Source organism: Urocitellus parryii, chromosome 6, assembly GCF_045843805.1.
Source record: "Urocitellus parryii isolate mUroPar1 chromosome 6, mUroPar1.hap1, whole genome shotgun sequence".
Taxonomy (NCBI): domain Eukaryota; kingdom Metazoa; phylum Chordata; class Mammalia; order Rodentia; family Sciuridae; genus Urocitellus; species Urocitellus parryii.
This window is the reverse complement of record NC_135536.1, coordinates 44302621-44322015: the sequence shown is the minus strand read 5'-3', so window position 1 is coordinate 44322015 and position 19395 is coordinate 44302621. Positions and strand designations below refer to the sequence as shown.

At 36.5% G+C, this 19395-nt stretch overlaps 1 protein-coding gene across 4 annotated transcripts in view; it reads right to left on the bottom strand.

Moving 5' to 3' along the window:
- Arhgap5 (Rho GTPase activating protein 5) overlaps positions 1–18707 on the bottom strand; it is a 72484-nt gene extending 53777 nt beyond the window's left edge. For 2 of the 4 annotated variants that reach the window (XM_026413672.2, XM_026413696.2), the window contains exons 1-2: positions 18145–18334; positions 1289–5170 (exon numbers count right to left, since the gene is read on the bottom strand). In XM_026413672.2, coding sequence (XP_026269457.1) covers positions 1289–5008 — 3720 coding nt within the window. In that variant the 5' untranslated portion in view covers positions 5009–5170; positions 18145–18334. Of the gene's footprint in view, positions 1–1288; positions 5171–18144; positions 18335–18522; positions 18611–18678 lie in introns of those variants that run through there. The other 2 variants (XM_026413687.2, XM_026413681.2) reach the window with 2 other exon arrangements.
- Between the last annotated feature and the right edge of the window lie 688 nt (positions 18708–19395).

Here is a 19395-nt window from a genome sequence, read left to right as displayed (position 1 = left end):
CCAGATTTGTTCTGACTGATACCCATCATAAGAGGTCAGGTGTGGAATTTTCCATGTGTGGTATCATATTGGGGCTCAAAATGTTTCAGAGTCGGGGGAAGGGGAATGGGAAAGACAGTAGAATGATTCTGACAAAACTTTCCTATGTTCATATATGAATATATAACCAGTGTAATTCCATATCACATACAACCACAAAAATGGGAAGTTGTATTCCATGTATACATGTCAAAATATATCCTACTGTCATGTATAACTAAAAATTAAAAAAAAATTTTTTAAAGTATGTGCTATATGAGTTTATAGTTGAAAGAAATTTTGATATTGGAGAGAGGAGTGATTACTTAAATGTCCACAAAGAGAGTATGCAGTATCAATATTTATACATTAAAGTCTGAAATTTTAATATTTGATTTGGAGTTTGAATAAACACCTTTAAACAAAAAAAAGTATGAGTCTCATTTAAAAAGTTTATATGCTTAGTGAAAAGAATAATGATAAAAGAAACACTGTTGCTTAAATTTAGAAAATAAAATGCAGTCTATCCAACTATAACGGGGAATTACCATATGCAGGAAAACTATCTAGAGTAAACTTAATCAAAATATTCATACCTTTAATTGAGCCAAATAACAATCACCTGTAGTAAATATGTATTGATAATTTATATGACTATGGAATTAACTGATGGAGAAACTTTCAATACATTGAAATACCACTTTAACATAAACATTTAATATATGTATGTTTAGGTTTCTCATGCTTCATAACATCAGATCAATTAACCATCTATTGAAAATGTAAAAGATGAAAACTTGCTACTTGGTCCAAATTCTACAATTCAAATTTAAGAAATCCCTCTGCATGTTTTCAGGCAGTATAGTACTATACACAAAGAAGCTTCCTGGAAAAGTTAATACATTTCCAAGACTATAAACTGTTGCATTTTAAACCTATATTGATATCCCTGAGTAAAATAAATGAATCAAATTAATATCACAAAACTCGTTGTTAGAAAGGAAAAACACAAACAGGATTACAAATAGAAAAAAAGAGATCACTCCATATCTGGGTTTCTGTTGAAAGAATAAAGCCACCTAGAATTTTTATGCTGAAGGAGATGAAGTCAAAATTCTACTAATTAAGCACCAAAAAAAAAACAAATTTGCCCCCACAAAACACTGAGAAAATAAGCTATTAATTATACTTACTGAATGAATAAATCTTAAATTGATACTGATATCAAATCTATTATCTTAAAACAAACATCTTTATAAACATCACTTACCTTTTTATCTTCTTTTACTTTGTGGGTTTTCTTCTTCATCTTCTTTTCATCGACCTCCTGGTCAGAAGTGATTGCAGGATTATCAATACCACCTTTCCAAGTTTCAACAGGAGAAAGAAGTGGATCTTCTTCACTTCCACGATGTCTTCCTTTTCTTTTTGTTTTTGAAGTAGTGAAAGCCTCATCATCACTTGCATCTGAATGTGTTCTTCTATAATATGACTTGGCTTTACTAAACAAGGTTTTAGATTTATATTTATATTTAGAAGGCCTCCGTTCCCCATGACCTTTTGAGGTTCTATCAGAAAATCCATTTTCTTCATCTCCTTGTGTGTTATTTACAAATGAGTTTCGAATTTTAATAATTCGATTCTGACTATCATCTGGGACAACATAAATCTCATCAGAATAGCCCTTCTGCTTGAAAATTGTGTCAATGGGTTCTGCGTAGTTATCTGAAGAATCCATATCTTCAGGATGTGCCAAAGGCACCCGGGAGGTCTGTTTTCTTGGATTTTTACCAATACCAGCTTCAATTGTTTTTAAGAGATTTGGATCCAATTTTTTCACATTTGTCTTAGGTACAACTGGTTTAGGTTTAATAGGTGGAGGCACTTTATGGTTGCGTTCATGATCGTGACAGTTTGGAGTGCTATGAACAGGGTATTCATTTCCTTCCAAATCTAACCTGTATCTGGAACGGTCACTAGGTGTTGGAAGCAACTGTACATCATCCCCAATTGGACTATAAGGAGGTGGTGCTTCTGTATCATCATCTGAATCAGGGTAGTTGTTATAAGGAAAACAATCTCTGGGAGATGGTAGAAAAACATCTTCACTTTGATGTGTTGACTCCCTTGTATTATCAGACAAGTAAGAATTTTCTATCATATTTTTTTTCTCTAGAACATCACTAAAAAACAGAGTAAAGACCTCAGTTTGCCGATGATACTGAGATAAAGAATACAATGCTGTAAATTTAGCAGTGATCTCAGTTGCAATGTGTTCTCCTTCAGTCATTAGCTCCTTGATAGCCTCATTTTCAAAAAAATCTGCTTGGCTGTCAGTAACTGCCACCAGTTGTACAGGAATGGTATCTTGAACTTCTGATAGAAATGCTCGAAGCATTCCCATTGATGCTTTCCGTTTAGCAGAGTAAACTAATATATACCCATGAACCAGTTCATCCTTCCTTACTCCAATTGAAGAGTGATATGACAATATTGTGATCTGTATTCGCCTCCTTTTTTCACCGATAATTTTATCAAGCATTAAGGAATTATTTTGTCCAGCTTGAGCAGCACTGCAAGAATGAGAATCAAGGAATGGTGAAAGAATAAGATCCACACTAAATGGATCACCACACATGGCACACATGACAATTCTCAAGTCAGCTTCTGATACATCCTTATTGGTGGGAACTGGGCTTACCATATCTAAATTGTGTTTAACTGATTCCAGTACTCCTCTTAGAGCTTGCTTTATTTGGGTTTCATTAAATTTACGAGGATATGTGCCTGTAGGCACATCTACAAAAGGACACTGTAATTTGTTTGCCAACTGCTGCCCTTGGTGCCTGAGAATAGGAAGGTTCTTGCTAATGGAATCTCTCTGATTAGCCAGAATTAATGTAAATGGAAGATTAGCCATATATTTATCTTTTCTGATCTGGGAAGCTTCAGTTCTTATTTTTCCAATAAATTCTCCAATAAAACTCAGTGACTCAATGGAATTAAATACACAGAAGCACCCATGTGGTTTAAAGGCAGCAGTCCATAATTGACTCAAAATATAAGGCGATTTGGCATCAACTGGCCGAAGATCAAGTTCATAAATTTTTCCATCTAAGGCATATTCATCATCAGTGGACTGTGTCCTTATCTCATTTGCTAATTCTTGGGCAAGTCCATCTTTACCTAAAATGAAAAGGTTAACTTTATCTATATTGGTACTATCATGATATAACCGTGAGCGGCCATGATCCAACTGCAAAAGACTACTAGCAAGTAACTGTTCCACTTTAATGTCTGTACAATTTTGGCCACTAAGGCATGTTTCTTTAGTGGGATGATAAACAAATCCGATATGCTTAAGTAGAAGAGATTCCCTATCAGGTGCAAGTTTCTGTAAAGCTTTATATCTAGGTTCTTCACTCAGAACTGTATGAATTTCGCTCATTTTATCTGAACTTGGTGTTGCGTTAAGATCTAAATCATAAAAAAGTTCAGAATGCTCAAAAAGCATTTCCTGAAACTCTTCTTTGGCTTTTTCAACTATCTCTCGCTGATGCCTACCATATACCTCCTTACTATCAGTCTCAGTGATGTATTTGAAGGCTTCATCCTCCATAACAAAGCACATAACTTCCTCCCATGGCTGTCCAGGTGAAATGAAATGAATTTTTTCCAAAGTCTTTTTGAATTTTTCCTTCATTTCTACTCTCCTTTTCTCTGATATTAGATGCTGTACATGGTTCTGGTAGACTTTTTCAGCTTCTAAAGTGCCTAGGAGGTCAAATGGGATTCGTCTATCATTAATTTTGTCTATATGGTCAGTTTCATCCCAAGGTGTTTTTTCTAGCACCACAAAACATAACTGGAAATCTGCTCTCTTCTCCATTAACTTCAAAGCTTCTGACCAGTTCATATGTTCAATCTCTTCTAGATTTGGCAAAAGAGTGTTAAAAGCTCTTGGTAAGGTACTTATATATTCTTCTCTCCTTTTTCTTATATGTTCCTGTTTAAGTTGTTCTATGTGTTTTGAGAATGTATTTCTGGCCTTTCTTGTTCCCTCTAAGTTGATGTACTCTTCATAATCAGGATGATTTTTTAATTTGTTACTAACAGTTTTCCAAGTTGCATGATAATCTCTCACAGTCTGCACAAGTTTTTCAAACTTATCTGTTGCTGTGACAACAAGTTGTCTCTGTGTTTTATAAGCATCCAGATAGGGAATAATTTTAGGCTTGCCACGAGTTTTATCCAACATTTGTACTAGTGCAGTGAAACATGTCTCAATGTTGACATTAAATCGTGCTGATGTTTCTACTACAAGAAGGTTCTTTTTGTTTGAAGCAAATGCCTGAACTTCTCTAAGATAATGATCCACGCATTCATCACATTTAGTTGCTGCTATTATTACAGGTTTTTTTGATTTTGACAGCTGGACATAAAGGTTGTTCACAAATTTAAGTTGATCATCAAATTTCCTATTGCATCCCTGACTTACATCAATGCACAATAAAAATCCATCTACATTGAGCTTCCCTTCAGGCATCTGCTTCTGCTCAAAGTCTTGCTCTAAGCCTAGTTGATCAGTGCAAATGTACATTAGTTTTTCCGCTGACTGCAATTTAGAGGCAGCTGCACGTTTTATATATGGTTGCAAATTCGTACTCCGATGAGGCAAGAAAGTCTGGTCATCAATGAACTCTGTTTGTTCAATGACATGAATTTTGCATTCTACTCCATCTTCACCATTTTGTGTTATGTCACCCCAGTATAAAAAGTGATCATTGTTTACTACTCGTCCTCCAAAGTCAATGGTGCTAAGCACAGAAGTATGCTCTGGATAATATTCATCTGCTTTTGAGCGTACAAATCTATTGCACAAACAAGACTTTCCAACTCCACAGTTACCTTTGTCTTTTTCAGTCCCAGAGAGTCCAACTACACTGATAGTATAGGATGGGGGACGAGGCTCTTTGTTTTTTGCCATCATAACAGTTTTCTCATGTCTCTACATTCATAAAGGTAACCATGTATACTTCTCATTCTGAAAATATCATCTCAAAATACAGGTCCCAAATTTCAGAATTGTATTTAGTTCTTTGTATTTCCCTCATTTCTGCCAAAGGTCTTCAAGGTCATATGGATCATCTTCCTAGAAAGAGGGAGGAAAAGGACAAATCTTAATCATGAATTATTCAGACTGAATTACCATATTAAAGATGTTCATAAAAGCACTATGCAAGTTAATAATAATCCTAGTCATAAGGTTACATGTATTTTAAGATACCACAACATAAACAGTTGACTCACTATTAAAAAGCAAAATGCTCTCAAATTTTAAGACAAACCTGACAATAAAATAATCAAATTCAAAAACCTAACATAATATTTCACTCTAAAATGCCTACTAGCCAAATGTGCGCTGTGCCTCTAATTACTCTTTGTGAATTTGAAAAAACTAGTCCTTTCCACTCCCTTAATTTTCCTGCCTTCTGCAAGACTATGTTGGTAATAACTAAAATGCATTGGTTATTTTAGCAACTCCTTTGTGACTTTTAAAAAATACCAAAAATCTTTCTATTACAGATTTCCTCAAAATTTATTCCCAGGCTAGGGTTGTAGCTCAGTGATAGAGTGCTTGCCTAGCATGCAAGGCACTGGGTTCAATCCTCAGCACTATATAAAAATGAATAAAAGTTCATATGAATTTAACAAGATTTCAGAATCTAAATTTCTCAGGAAGTTTCAACTTCTAAGGAATCTATCAAATTTTATGCCCCAAATTAAGAATATTCAAATATTTAGTGGGGCACAATGGCACACACCTGTAATCCCAGGGGCTCAGGAGGCTGAGACAGGAAGATCTCAAATTTAAAGCTAGCCTCAGCCAACTTAGGTCCTAAGCAACTCAGAGAGATCATGTCTCTAAATAAAATTGGCTGGGGATATGGCTCAGTGGTTAAGTGCCCCTGGGTTCAATCCCTGGTACCAACAAACAAACAAACAAATATATAAAATACTGAAAGAAGGGGATTGAAATAAATGGAGAGGTGAGAGTATAGCTCAGTAGTATGAATTTCACCCCCAGCAAGAAAGAAAAAAGAGGGAAGAAGGGAGAAACGGAAAAAAAAGGAAGGGAAGAGGGAGCAGGGGTTGTGGCTCAGTGGTAGAGTGCTCGCCTAGCATACATGAGGCACTGGGTTTGATCCTCAGCACCACATAAAAACAAAATAATGTGTCCACCTAAAACTAAAAAAATACATAAATAAATAAATATTTAAAAAAAGAAAGAGGAGGTCAGTGGTAATATAAATAACGACAGCAGTTAAGTAGATTGGTGCTTTTCAAACTCTAAGATGGAAGAGATCTTTATTTTCATATGGATAAGTCCAATTGTAAAATAAATTTTTTTAAAAAACAAGCATTTTAATTAGATTCAAGGTATATAAAATTATTGTCAAACTGTTTCTAAATGTTCTTGATTTCTGTATTTTCTTTCAGAGTAATCAATAGCTTTAAGACCATATTCTGAGTAGTACCAAGCTAAATAATTTTAAGATTATATATTTGAGACAATCTTTTAGAATTTTTAACATTATCAGACACATTAAGTATCCTTCCAAGCATTATGAAATTTAATTTTGGTTATATATTTACAAGTAAGCAATGAATCACTTTTAAAAATTAAGTTTTATTTGGAGAGTCTTCATATTCTTTTGAGGCTGAATTAAAAGCAATGTCATTTCTACCACCTAAACTTTCACTAGATAGGAAAAAATATATTCAGTCATGTACATCAACATATATGAAAATTATTTACAATGCAGACCCCCCCACACAAATATAAAAAGAACACAAAATATTTTAAGGAAAGACTGTATTAGCTCTCCCCTTCCAAATTGCTGGCTTTTTCCCTGATCGCAATTGCAAGATAACATTTATTTTTATTATAGTGCACATTTGCTATACTAATGGTGAAACTGTCTTTATAATTTAAAGGCTTGACTAATATTTCTGGCAAAATTGTAATAATTTTAAAAATAAAACTGAAGATTATTACATTTTATAAGTTAATTCTATCAGCCTCAATTAAATTTTAACAATCAGCCATCTGATAGTAAAACAAAATGTGTATTAGGTTCACTTCTGAATAAATATTACCATATGGCAGCAACACTTGAATTATATAATGAAATACAACTTTTTATTAAAGAAACATCTAAGATATAATTCAGAGACTATATCTAAAAAGAACTCAAAGATGTTTAAGACTGTCTCTTGCCTTCCAGTTTACAAGACAGACAGGTGAACAGAAAAATAACACCACTATGTGGTAAAAACTTGAAATATTAAAGAAATTTTTCAACTAAAATCTAATCCTTATCAAAACTGTAACATCTTTATTAATACTTCTTATATATTCTTACCTGAACACATATAATTCTGGATACTTTTACTCATTAAAAGTTAAGACTTGGGGCTGAGGATGTAGTTCAGCTGCAGAGTGCTTGCCTAACCTGTGCAAAGCCCTGGGTTCAATACTCAGCACCACCAAAAATAAGACTCACCTCTGGTCTTTTATAGCATGAATCCCAAAATACTGAAATATACTTTATTGCTTTAGAAAGCTAAGAGTAGAAATGAAAACACTCTACCATAAAATGTATTATTAAAGTTTGAGTTTCAAAAAGGGTTTTAAAATTATAAAAATGAAGATCAAGTGGAGACATGGAAATCTTTTTTTGTTGTTGATGGACAAACATCATTTATTTATTGATTGATTTGTGGTGCTGAGAATTAAACTCAGTGCCTCATACCTGCTAGGAAAGTGCTCTACCACTGAGCTACAACCCCAGCTAGAGACATTAACTCTTCACCCTGTCATTGGTCACTGAAAACTGGAAGGCTTTTTATCTTTTAAAACTCTTTATTATATTGAAGTTAAATTTTAGTACTAAGGCTTCAACTCATCCTAATTAACACGACAGTAGCAATCCACCAATCATGAATATTAAAGTTCAAATAAAAAATAAGTTAGTTTTCTGTTAGTTTTATGGTTTTCACACCAATTCACAACTATCTGTCAATCAGACACAGTGAACACCAAAGTCCTTTAAAAAAAAAATTAAAAAAAACAACACTGCCAGACAAGCTGCTTGCTGGTATTTTAAAGTCAGTCCCAGAGCTTACGACATGAATTACCACACAGTAATTTTTATAAAAATTATGGTAGAAAAAATCCTTTCACCTTGAGTTAGGAAAGATGAATGTTGGGCAAATAGTTGCCTTTTCTTTTCAACTATGACTAGTGTCATCTTTGCCTAATTTACAGGTTTGACTCAGAAGATTTAGTTTGAAGTGTTTCAAAGTTAAAAAACAAAAGTTTGAGAAACCCTAGACTAGAAAAAATTGTTGCTGCACTGACCTCAGAAGGATTTTGCTAGGTTTTTACTATGGTTAAGTGATATAATAAACTTTAAAGAATAAAGCTGGCCCTAAAAGTTTCATAAGAGAATTTCATTTCAGACACTGGGATAGTTATATTATTAATTATCCACTGGCTTCTAACATCAAAACTGTACTCCATTAACTAACCAAAGTAGTTTTATTTTTAATTTCAGTGCTAAGAATAAAAAAATTCCCTTCTGTCTTTTATGTTCCCATTAATAAACCAATGACTACTATCTTCAACCGTATATAGGTTAAGATAAAAAAGTATCTTTCAAATATGATCACTTTTAGTATCCAACTGTGTCAACTATGCACATCTTCTCTTTTTTTGATGTAATTTTGCTTTTGTATACAGTACCTTGGTTTCATAACTTCTAACAGCATGTTTACTTTTACTGGTGAAAAAAACCAAGACAAAAGTAGCAATGACCTACACGATACTATAATATTTGGTAGGATCAAAGCCTCTTCATGCCCAATCTTAGTACTGCTTTTAATAGTATACAGTCTTTCATTTTGCCTTTAAGATGACCTTAGAAACTTGTTTTATTTCAAGGAAATATTATCTTAACAGAAATTAATGACAATGCATTATATACATGAAACTCTTATAATTATCTATCAAAATGAAGCCATTTCTACAATAGGCCATTCAAACATTACATGCTCCCTTTAATGGAATTTTACTGACATGTAGTGGCTTTCTGCAAATTAAAAGAAAAAAAAGTTACACAAGAACTCTCAAAGTGGAAAAAATATTTTTTAATAATTCAGGACTTAAACCAAAACATTTTTAGAAAACAGAATAGTAGTTACCAGAGTTTTAGAAGGGTATGGGAAGAGGGATGAAAGGGATGGTTTATGGGTATAGGGGTATAGATAGGAGGAATAATGTCTAATGTTCTATGGCATACATAGAACATACAACCATAGATTATGGTTGACAATAGTGATTTCAAAATAGCTAGCAGAGATGATTTTAAAAGTTCCTGACACAAAAAAAATGATACATGGCTGCAAAAAGAGATGTCAATCATTCTGATTCGATCATTCATTACACACTGCATACATGTATTGAAACGCTATGCTATACCCCATAGATACAATTACCATGTATCAATTAAAATATAAAATTAAATTTCAAAGAATTAGTTTAAAAAAATAAAACTGTTCTATGTCTTTTTACAAAACTGTCACATTCATTAATAAAAGGTGCAATTTAGCTGGGCGCAGTGATGCACACCTATAATCCCACAGGCTGGGAAGGCTGAGGCAGGTGGATCAAGAGTTCAAAATCAGTCTTAGCAACTTAGCAAGAACTTAGCAAATCAAGTGAGACCTGTCTCTAATAAAATATTTAAAAAGGGCTGGGGATGTTGCTTAGTAGTTAAGCAGCCCTATGTTCAATCCTTAGTACCAAAATAAAATAAAGTAAAATTAAAAAGGTGCAATTTAAAAAAAGTATGCTTTTTAAATTGCTATGCTATGTCAGGAAATTCCTATTGGCCCTATCTTCAAAATACACTCATAACTTACCTATTTCTGATAACTTTATTATTATAACCTCATCCTACCTTCCCTCATCTCTGGCCCAAGCTTACTTAAAAGTCTTTACTAGACTAATTTCCCTGATTCACTCCTATCTCCCCCTCCCCCTACAATCTATTTATATCCATGCAGTTGGAGTATTCCTTTTAAAACCTAAGTCAGAGTTGGCCATTATTCTGTCCAAAACTTTCCGGTGCTTTTTATTACCAAAAAAAAAAAAAAAAAAAAAGTAAAAGTAAAAGCCATATCTTTCCAATGACTTGCTACAAGATCCATCTTCTCCAACTCTTCTCCTACCTCTCTGGCGCACTCTTATTATATTCCCCATTCTCATTCTGCTCCAGTCACATTGAGGACCATAAAATGGTAAGGATGTTCCTACTTTTGCACTTACTTTTCCCAATACCTCCAAAGATAGAGACTTATTTATTATTTGTTATTAACTCTATCACTTTTCCCATTCAACTCCAGATTTAATGAAAAGGCTAGAAAGGCACAGATCTTTGTTCATTACACTAATATATCCCAAGACTAGAAGAGTGCTTCCCATACAATGGTTACTTGACACACGAGTCTTAACACATACTAAAATTGAAAATACTAAAATTGAAAGCATCAAAATAAAGGCAAACTAAATCTATAGTTATGCATTAAGCCAGAATAATCACCTAATTTTTATATGCAACACTTATAAAACAAATTTTATAAGATGAAGGTAAATATATATATCCCAAACATAGTTAATTCAAAATATTGGCTAAAAAGTTTTTAAAATCATAGATATTATAGTAAATTACATGTTCAAGATCTAATTACATGAAATAAGTTTTATAATTACCTGCTTTATCTTAAGTCAAATATATATAGTATGTACTTCACAGTCTTAGACAAAGTTGTCCAAAACAGCTTAATTAAAAATAAGAAAAAAAGAAAACTACATACTAAGCAAGGATTAATGTAATACTAATGTATTACTTTTTTCATTGTTGTTAAAATTTCAGTAACAAATTTGCCAATGTTAGGATGAGCAAAAAGAAATGACACTTTAGCATGTGTAAGGTAATTAAGTAATCTAACAATATTTGTAGGAGAGTCAATCACATTCCATAATTTAGTTTACCACTGAATCAAGGTTCTGTTATATAAACACACAACCTGTAAGTTTAAAGGAAACTTAAAGTCACCATTCCTATCAATTAGTTTTTAGACAAAACAATAATCAGGTTAACAAAGAAAGCCAATAAAAATTTCAACAATTTATGTATAACTAAATAACCTGGAAATATTAGACATTTTTTTCTTTTACCTTATCTCCAGCACCCAGAACGGTGCCTGGCATACAGTGAAAGCTCAATAAATATTTGATTAATAATAAATGAATATATATCCAGGTTTGGAACACTCAACTCTAAAAACACCAGACAATCCTGATGTCCCACTTGCAGGCACAATTAACAAATATCACACATGGCAGAATATTCTAATATTAAAAAGTCCAGGAGGCTGGAGTTGTAGCTCAGTGGCAGAGCGTTTGTCTAGCATGTGTGAAGCACTGGTTTCAATCCTCAGCATCACATAAAAATAAATAAATCAAATAAAGGTATTGTGTCCATCTACCACTAAATATATATATAGGGGTGTGTGTTATATAAAGTCCAGTCTTTAAAAAAAAAAAACCTATAGTTTGATTATTAACACACATTAAACAGTGAGTCTCAAGATTCCACTTAAGTTCTTCTAAGGAGGATCCAAGCAGGTAGGACTCCATGAGCTTCCTACACCCTACTCAGCAAATGTAATTGTTGTTTTACCTTTTGACGTTTCAAGTTATTGTTTGGAAAAAGTTTCAATGGTGAAAATATCTGAAAACTAACAATCAAACGATTCCCAAACAGGTTAACCATGTACCCTATTATTTAATCTACATCCTCCTCTAATGTGTTGTTCCTAAGGTCTTGGTATAAATTATTCCTAATTCTTCCCAGTCTACTTCCTTATTCTGTGGTGAAAATAGAAGAACCAAAGGTCATTTCATTTACATCAACCTAGAAAAACAATCTATAAGTATTTACTGTGCTTAGCTACTATCTGTTTAACCTTATGTCAAAGGTTTTGAAGGTTCAAAGGCATGTACAGGGAAGTATACACTAAGCCAATACAGGTCTGAGTCCTTTTAAACTTCCCACTTAGAACAAAGCAATGGGGACAAAATCCAACCTTTGATATTGTAATGCTATACACAGAGGACTCATCATTCATAATGTAAACAACACTGAGTAAGTTTTAGCCACTTTAAAAAGATGAGAAATATATGCTGATAGGAACACTGAGAGGTCAAATAATCACAGGAAGAGGGGTACAGAATTAAAAACATGGGATTTAAAAAGAATGCAGAGTTGAGGGTTGAAAAGTACTTTCCCTACTATATATTTTTAAGAATATTTAGAGTATCATAACTGAGGAGATAAAGGTAATGTGCTACACCTTGGAGTTGATAAATACAATAGGAATTTAAAGAAATGAAAGGTAAGTACAAACTGGAATTGATCAGGATTTTGATTTTTTCCTTTTCTCTGTGAAGAGCCAGCCAAGCAGCAAACACTTAAGGTCTGCATACTATACAGTGTTACACTACTTGACTATGCAGTCATAGTGTAAAAGTAGTCACTACTAAAATGAATGACTATTGTCACATTACAATAAACCTTTATTCAGGTACACAGAAATTTTAATTTTATATAATGTTCACATAACAAAATAGTTTTTTCCACAACCATTTTAAAATGTAAAAAGTCATTATGCAAAAACAAGTAGCAGGGCAGATTTGGTTAAAACACTACAGTTTACAAACCCTGAAATAGATTAAAAAGTTTCAGTGATGGGGCTGGGGTTGTAGCTTAGTGGTGGAGTACCCGTCTTGCACAGAGGAGGGACTGGCTTCAATACTCAGCACCAGCACCACATAAAAATAAATAAATAAAAATAAAGGTATGTGTCCATCTACTACTAAAAATATTTTTTAAAAAGTTTCATTGAATAGCCAGACATGGTGGTGTATATCTGTAATCCCAGTGACTCAGTAGGCTGAAGCAGGAGGATTCAGAGTTCAAAGCCAGTCTCAGCAATTTAGTGAGACCCTAAGCAACTCAGTTAGACCCTGTCTCTAATAAAATATAAAAAAGGACTGGGGATGTATCGGCTCAGTGGTTCAGAGTCCCTGGGTTTAATCCCTGGTACCAAAAAAAAAAAAAAAAAAAAAAAAGTTTCAGTGAATAGAAAGGATTTGAGTGAATCTTAGAAAATAGGCTGGATTTAGTTTAAAAATTAAAGTCATTCCAGGTGTGTGATTAGGATGGAGTGACTGAGCCATACTGGAAAGTAATTAGGCTGAAGATAAAATATGACTATCATCTTTAAGGGTAAACAGGACCTTGTAATAAGCATAGTCAAGAAGTAAAATACTGGATTTGGTGGGGCACAAAGCCCAAGACTACTGCTGGCTTGAAGTACCTGAACTATCATAATAGAACTGAAAAGAGTAATGTAAGACACAGAACTTAGTGCCTGGCTACTAAATATAAGAAATAAAAGACAAATGAATCAGTGTTTCCTAATAACTGTTCAGTTTTAGCAACAAATGGTGATATCACCTAAGTTTCAGGCATTATTTCCAAAGACTAATTAAATTTTAGCAGTGAAATGAGGCAAGGTCAAGATGACTAACACAAACCGGGTATGGTGATGCATGTCTGTAACTGTAATCCCAGCCTTGGGAGGCTGAGACAGGAGGATCATGAGTTTAAAACCAGCCTCACCAACTTAGTGAGGACCTAAGCAACTGAGTAAGACCCTGTCTCAAAATAAAGAAAATAAAGAAAAAATGGGCTGTGGATGTGACTCAATGTTAAAGCATCCCTGGGTGCAATCCCTAGTATGTACGTACACACACACACAGAGAGAGATGTAGAACGTAAACTTCAAGACTGTAAAACAAAGAAAATTATCCAAGAGACCATTTAATATTCTTTAAAGCATCTGAAAAGTTATACAGTCAAATAACAGGGAAGAATGGAACATAGTAGAGAAGAGTAGAAATCTGCATCTTTCAATTCCCCAGATTAATAGCAATATTAATTTTCTATTTGTTATCTAAAGTCAACAATAAAGACATCAAAAGAGGAATTATCATAGCACTGGAAAAAGATGTAGAGAAAAATGGACAATTTTCTATCTGACAATGTCTAACACAGCAACTAGAAAAGCAGTTACATGTATTTTTTCTTCACTACCCCATCTATTATCCTTGCATTAATACTTCCCTAAACCTTTCAATTTGGCTTATTAGGTACAAACTAATGCTCTTACATCTTTACCTTATATTTTCATCTCACTTACCAATTTGTCCTTACTTCCTAGCACTTCTGGTCCCAACTGTCATTAATGTACCTAAATGTGTCTCCCACCACTACCCCAAATCTTTACCTACTTTTAAATACTGTCTCTTTTACCTATCTCCCTTTATAAACTAAATTTTAAATCAGTAATATACTTCCCTATATAGAGAGCTTCTATTCTGTACCAAACTGGCATTTAACACGTGGTCTCTTGATCTCACCATCAAAACTGTAAGCTCTAACGGGAGCTTTTAATGAAGTAATGTTATTCTTTTGTTATATCACTCAACAGTGCCTAGCTGCTCAATAAATAATGGTCTGGGATTATAAAAATAGGCTAAATCTAATCTGATACTTACCATTAACTCTTCATAAGAAAAAACAGGAATCTAACCAATTGACACATATTATTCATATTTTAACTATGAAATTAAAGTTATATGTAACTTTTTCCCAATTAATTAGCTCTAATATAAGGAGTGAATCCTACAGGTGGCGTCAAAAATTGACAATCCGTTCCACTTCACTGCATATTCTCAGGCATTATAATCCACAGTGAGCCATCTAAAAACAGTGGGAAAAATTTTAAAAAGACTCCTTGCTTGTCACACATTCAAATTCCCTCTTGTAGTTAAAGCAGTGAAATTGGTGTTTAATTTCATTAAACAAAACAGGCCCTGATACAAATAGCAGTTCTCTTTTTTGCATCTTTTAGTATTGTTTACTCCTTTATAGTTACTACCTCTCCAATTAAGGCTCAAGCTTGAGCTACACCTTAATTTATCTTAATTTCCTAGGGCGAGGCACATAGTAAGTGCTAAAGAAAATTAATCTGAATTAATGATAACAAATCTGGTTTTAATATTTTTTAACGTAAATAAACTTTTTAAAAAGTAATTCTTATATTTAAGTAATAGATAAAAATAGAAGCTGCCTTGGTTTGCAAAGGTTGTTCCTAGAGGAAATCTCCAGGCATTTAAGGAAAAAAAACAAAGGGAACCAAGAAACAGAATTTGAAAATCATTTAAAGTTCACACTTAAAATTCTTAGCATATTTTAAGTGTGAACATATAGCTATTTTTCTTAATTTCTAATACTGTTTTTCCTAGTTGGATAAAATAACCCACCAAAGTCTACACATAAACAGATAAGAGCTTCATTACTCAAATTACCAAATGATGGATCCTTTAACAAATTTTCTCACAGTTCTTTTAGAAATCAAATTCTGCTGGTAAACTTTAAATGTATATTACAGACATCTTTCAGGAACCTAGTATTACTAAAACAGAACAATGCTTCTGGAGTCAATTATCTGCATCCCTTCTTGATGTACAAAGAAAAAAACAATGGAATCTTAAAGCCCAAATAGTACCTGTGGAACTTAAGTTGTGATAAAACTTATTCAGTAACTACTAAGAAAATCCCTATTATGCTATTTCATATTTAAGCTGTGAAAACCAAGGCAACACTTACCTTACATCCTAATGCTGAAAGTACGATCTTAATGAAAAATACTTTTTCTTCAATTAAAAGACTATTACTCTAAGCTGCACCATAACTTCAAATCCAAAAAAGGAAAGCAAATATTTTATTCACTAGAAAATCTGAACTTTTAAGGTCAAAACAATTTTCTCCAAGAGTGTGTGTTTACTAAATCTACCTTTCAAACAAAAAGGGGGAAAGGAGGAGAGATGGTTTTCAAAACATTTAGGGTAAATACCTTATGACAGAACTAAGATATTAAATTAGTAACACATTTTTTGAGTTGCTAAAGTAGTTTAAATGGAGGGATACTAAAAAAAAATGATAAAGATAACAATTCTGTAACTATTCTTAGTATCAAAGTGTAATCAATCCCACTACCAATATCTCTTAATAATTCATATACAAAGATTTGTAAAGTAAGATGCTGATCTGGGTTAAAAAATGTAGCCTATGCAAAATTATCAAATCAACAATTACCTGTAATCTGTACTCTGATTCTGTTTTGAGTCAATCAGATCTATTACGCTATTTTTTGAAAGGCAAAATATTATGCATTCCAACCTTTCAATATTTTTAGTCATAAAGTGTTCCAATGCCTTTGCAAGTCTTTGGTGACCCAAACACTCTCTTCCTCTAGTCTATTTACCAGATTCTAGAAATGTGGGTCAATTACAAAAAAATAGATGAAAGAGCAAAAAAAAGAGAGAGAAAGTAATTTAAAATGGACGCAAAATTTGCTCTGGGAAAAAAAAATGTGTAGTAGGTTACCTACACCATTAGTATGTATATTTAAAAACAGTGAATAAGAATACCATCTTATCATATTAAAGTACGAATAACTGGAATCTGCAGTAAAACATTTCCAAACACATTTTACTAGTCTGCTTTAAACCAAAATATCTTTCCTAATAGCTGCCATCTAGATAAAATTTTTGCTAGAAGTAATTTTAAATGTAGATTTAGAGAAATCTTCCAAAAAGTGAATGAGATCCTCAATACAAATAAACATTCCCTAAAATTCTGAACACTGGTTTGAGATTTAAGTGGAACCGGCAAACCTACTTCCTCCCCCAACACCTGTAGAAGGCAGCACATGCAAAGGCTCGTTAATACAGAGGTATTCTACTGTTTTACATCCGAACATTTAAAAAACGTTGTCACTGCTTCCTATCTAAAAGGAAAAAGTAAATTATCGATGTTAATATGAATTTTAAAATGCGCGCACAAACCCAGGTGTATGGCTATTCTGGTGTAGATTTAAAGCATTTAAATTCCCATTTTCTAAGTATTGGTCCAAACTGCATTTCTATCATATGGTAAAAGTATAAGCGTCTTCCCTCCAACTTTCTTGGAATTTTACTAACCGTCTGAATAGTTTGCCCTCACTTGCGAACACCTTTCGGTCTCAGCTACACTCACAGCCTCCACCTCACTTGCATTTCTAATAACACTGTAGAGGGAGGGTGTGAGTGTGTATTTATGTGTGGATAAGTGCACGCGCGCTCCCGCGCAGCTCCCCACCCCCACCCCGATACTTTTCTTTAGTGGAAACAGGGAGAATCTAGAGGTTATTCTACCGAAAACTCAATAGCAAAGCCCCAACCTTATGAAGTCAACCGATTGGACTCCGTGTTTTCGTTGCGCAGTGCAACTTCTCACACCCTACCCCAAGCTGAAGCAGCAGAAGGGAATCTGAAGAGAACCCAGGGAGGAGTCGGGGAGATAAGGAAAAAGTGAAAGGGCCGATCCCTCTGAAAGGCGTTTAAGTTTGCAACCGAGATCTTGTTTCCGCGAATCTGCGCCCACCCCGCTCCCTCTTCCAGGTGGAACTCGTTAACAGCAGCAACCCAGCCAACAGACACAGCCACCTTCCTTCCCCACGTACCCTCCCAGACCAGGGCAAGTCAGGGCGGCGAGCGAGAGCGGACGCCTGGCGGGGCCGCTGCGATCCCGGGCCACCACCAGGCCTCCGCCGACCCCAGCCCCGTCACCTGTGGAGAAAGCGCCCCCTCCCCGGCCTCTCTGCCCTTCAAGCCGACCGTATCCCCGCCGCAGCAGCCGACCCCCGTCCGGCCTGCGAGAACCGAACGCGGCGCCGGGCTCCCCTCCGCGGCCGCGGGGCCCCAGCCCCCCGAACTGGTTACAACCGGCGGCTGCGACCGAGCGGGGCAGCAGGCGGCGGGAGGGTCCCTGTCGGGGAGGGGAGGGGACGGGCAGGCCCGAGGAGCTGGGGGTTGCAAGGTCCTACCTAACAACGTCGGTCTCCTCCGGCTCCTCCTCAACGGCAGCGGCCCCGGCGGTGGCGGCGGCAGCGACATTCCTGGGGAGCGCTCCTGCCGCCGCCGCCTCCTCCTTCACTCAGCTCGCCTCTCGCCCCCGGCGCGCTCACCGAGCACCGCGTCCCTTCAGCCACCTCCTCCCGCCCTCCCCAATACACACGCCCCGAAACCCAGAGCCCTACGGCTCCCGCAGCCTGGTAACCCACCCGCCCTCCCTCCCAGCCACCAGCGGCGGCCCCGTTCCCTCCCCCCTTCCCCAGCACCCGCCGCCGCGCCGGGCTCAGTAATGGCGGCCACTCGGGTTCCCTCGCGCTGACGGATCTCTCTCCCTCTCTCCCGAACTTTACCTCAGCATCTCTCCCGGCGCGCACCACCAGAACGCACGCGCGCGTGCACAGCCACACACCCGGCCGGGGGCGGAGCGGCGGCGCAGCCGGGACGGGAGACGCGGGCCCGCGCGCGCGCCCCCCGCCCCACAATCCCCCGCCCCCGCCGCCCCTCACCTCGCGACGCCTCCCGCGCCGCGCGCCCGGCTCGGCCCCGCCCCTGCCCCGTCTCCCGGGAGCCTGGGAAGGCGCGAGCGTTGGAGCCAGAGGGAGGGGAGCGAGCGCGCGGGGCGCGTCCTCGCCGCGTCCCCGCTCCCCCATTGGCTTCTGCCCCTCCCCCTTCTTCCTCCGCCTCTCCCATCCATTGGTTCCCTCTCCTACTCCATTCCTTCTCACCTTTTCCCTTCTACCCATTGGCGTGAGTATTTTCCCTTAGCTTTCCTCTTTCTCCGTGTTCTGCTCCTCCTCGATCCCATCCTCCACGCTTTAGAAGCTGCATGCCGTGCGCTGTAGTCTCCGAACCTCCCCTGCTTTCTCCCTTTCCTTCGTTTCTGTTTCTGGCCATAACTCAGAACAAACCGCAATACTGAAAAGGAGCCTGATGTTGTGTTAGCCGGTGTAAAACATGGCACGGGCACTGAATGCTTCTCAATAAATCCCTCTATGGTCTCTGAGCATTAAAGAATGCAAAGGAGGAAAGTATGTGTCCAAGCTCGTTCGCAGGGGCATGTTCGCGTGTGTGCTTCTGGGTGTGCTGCCAGTTTTCAGCCTGGGGAATTGCTCGCCAACTTATAGACATCACCCTCCTAGGACCTGGTGCCACACTCACCCCAGAAACCAGAACTCCTCGAGGGCTGGAAGAGACCATTTCTCCTACACTGCACGGGGCGCAGG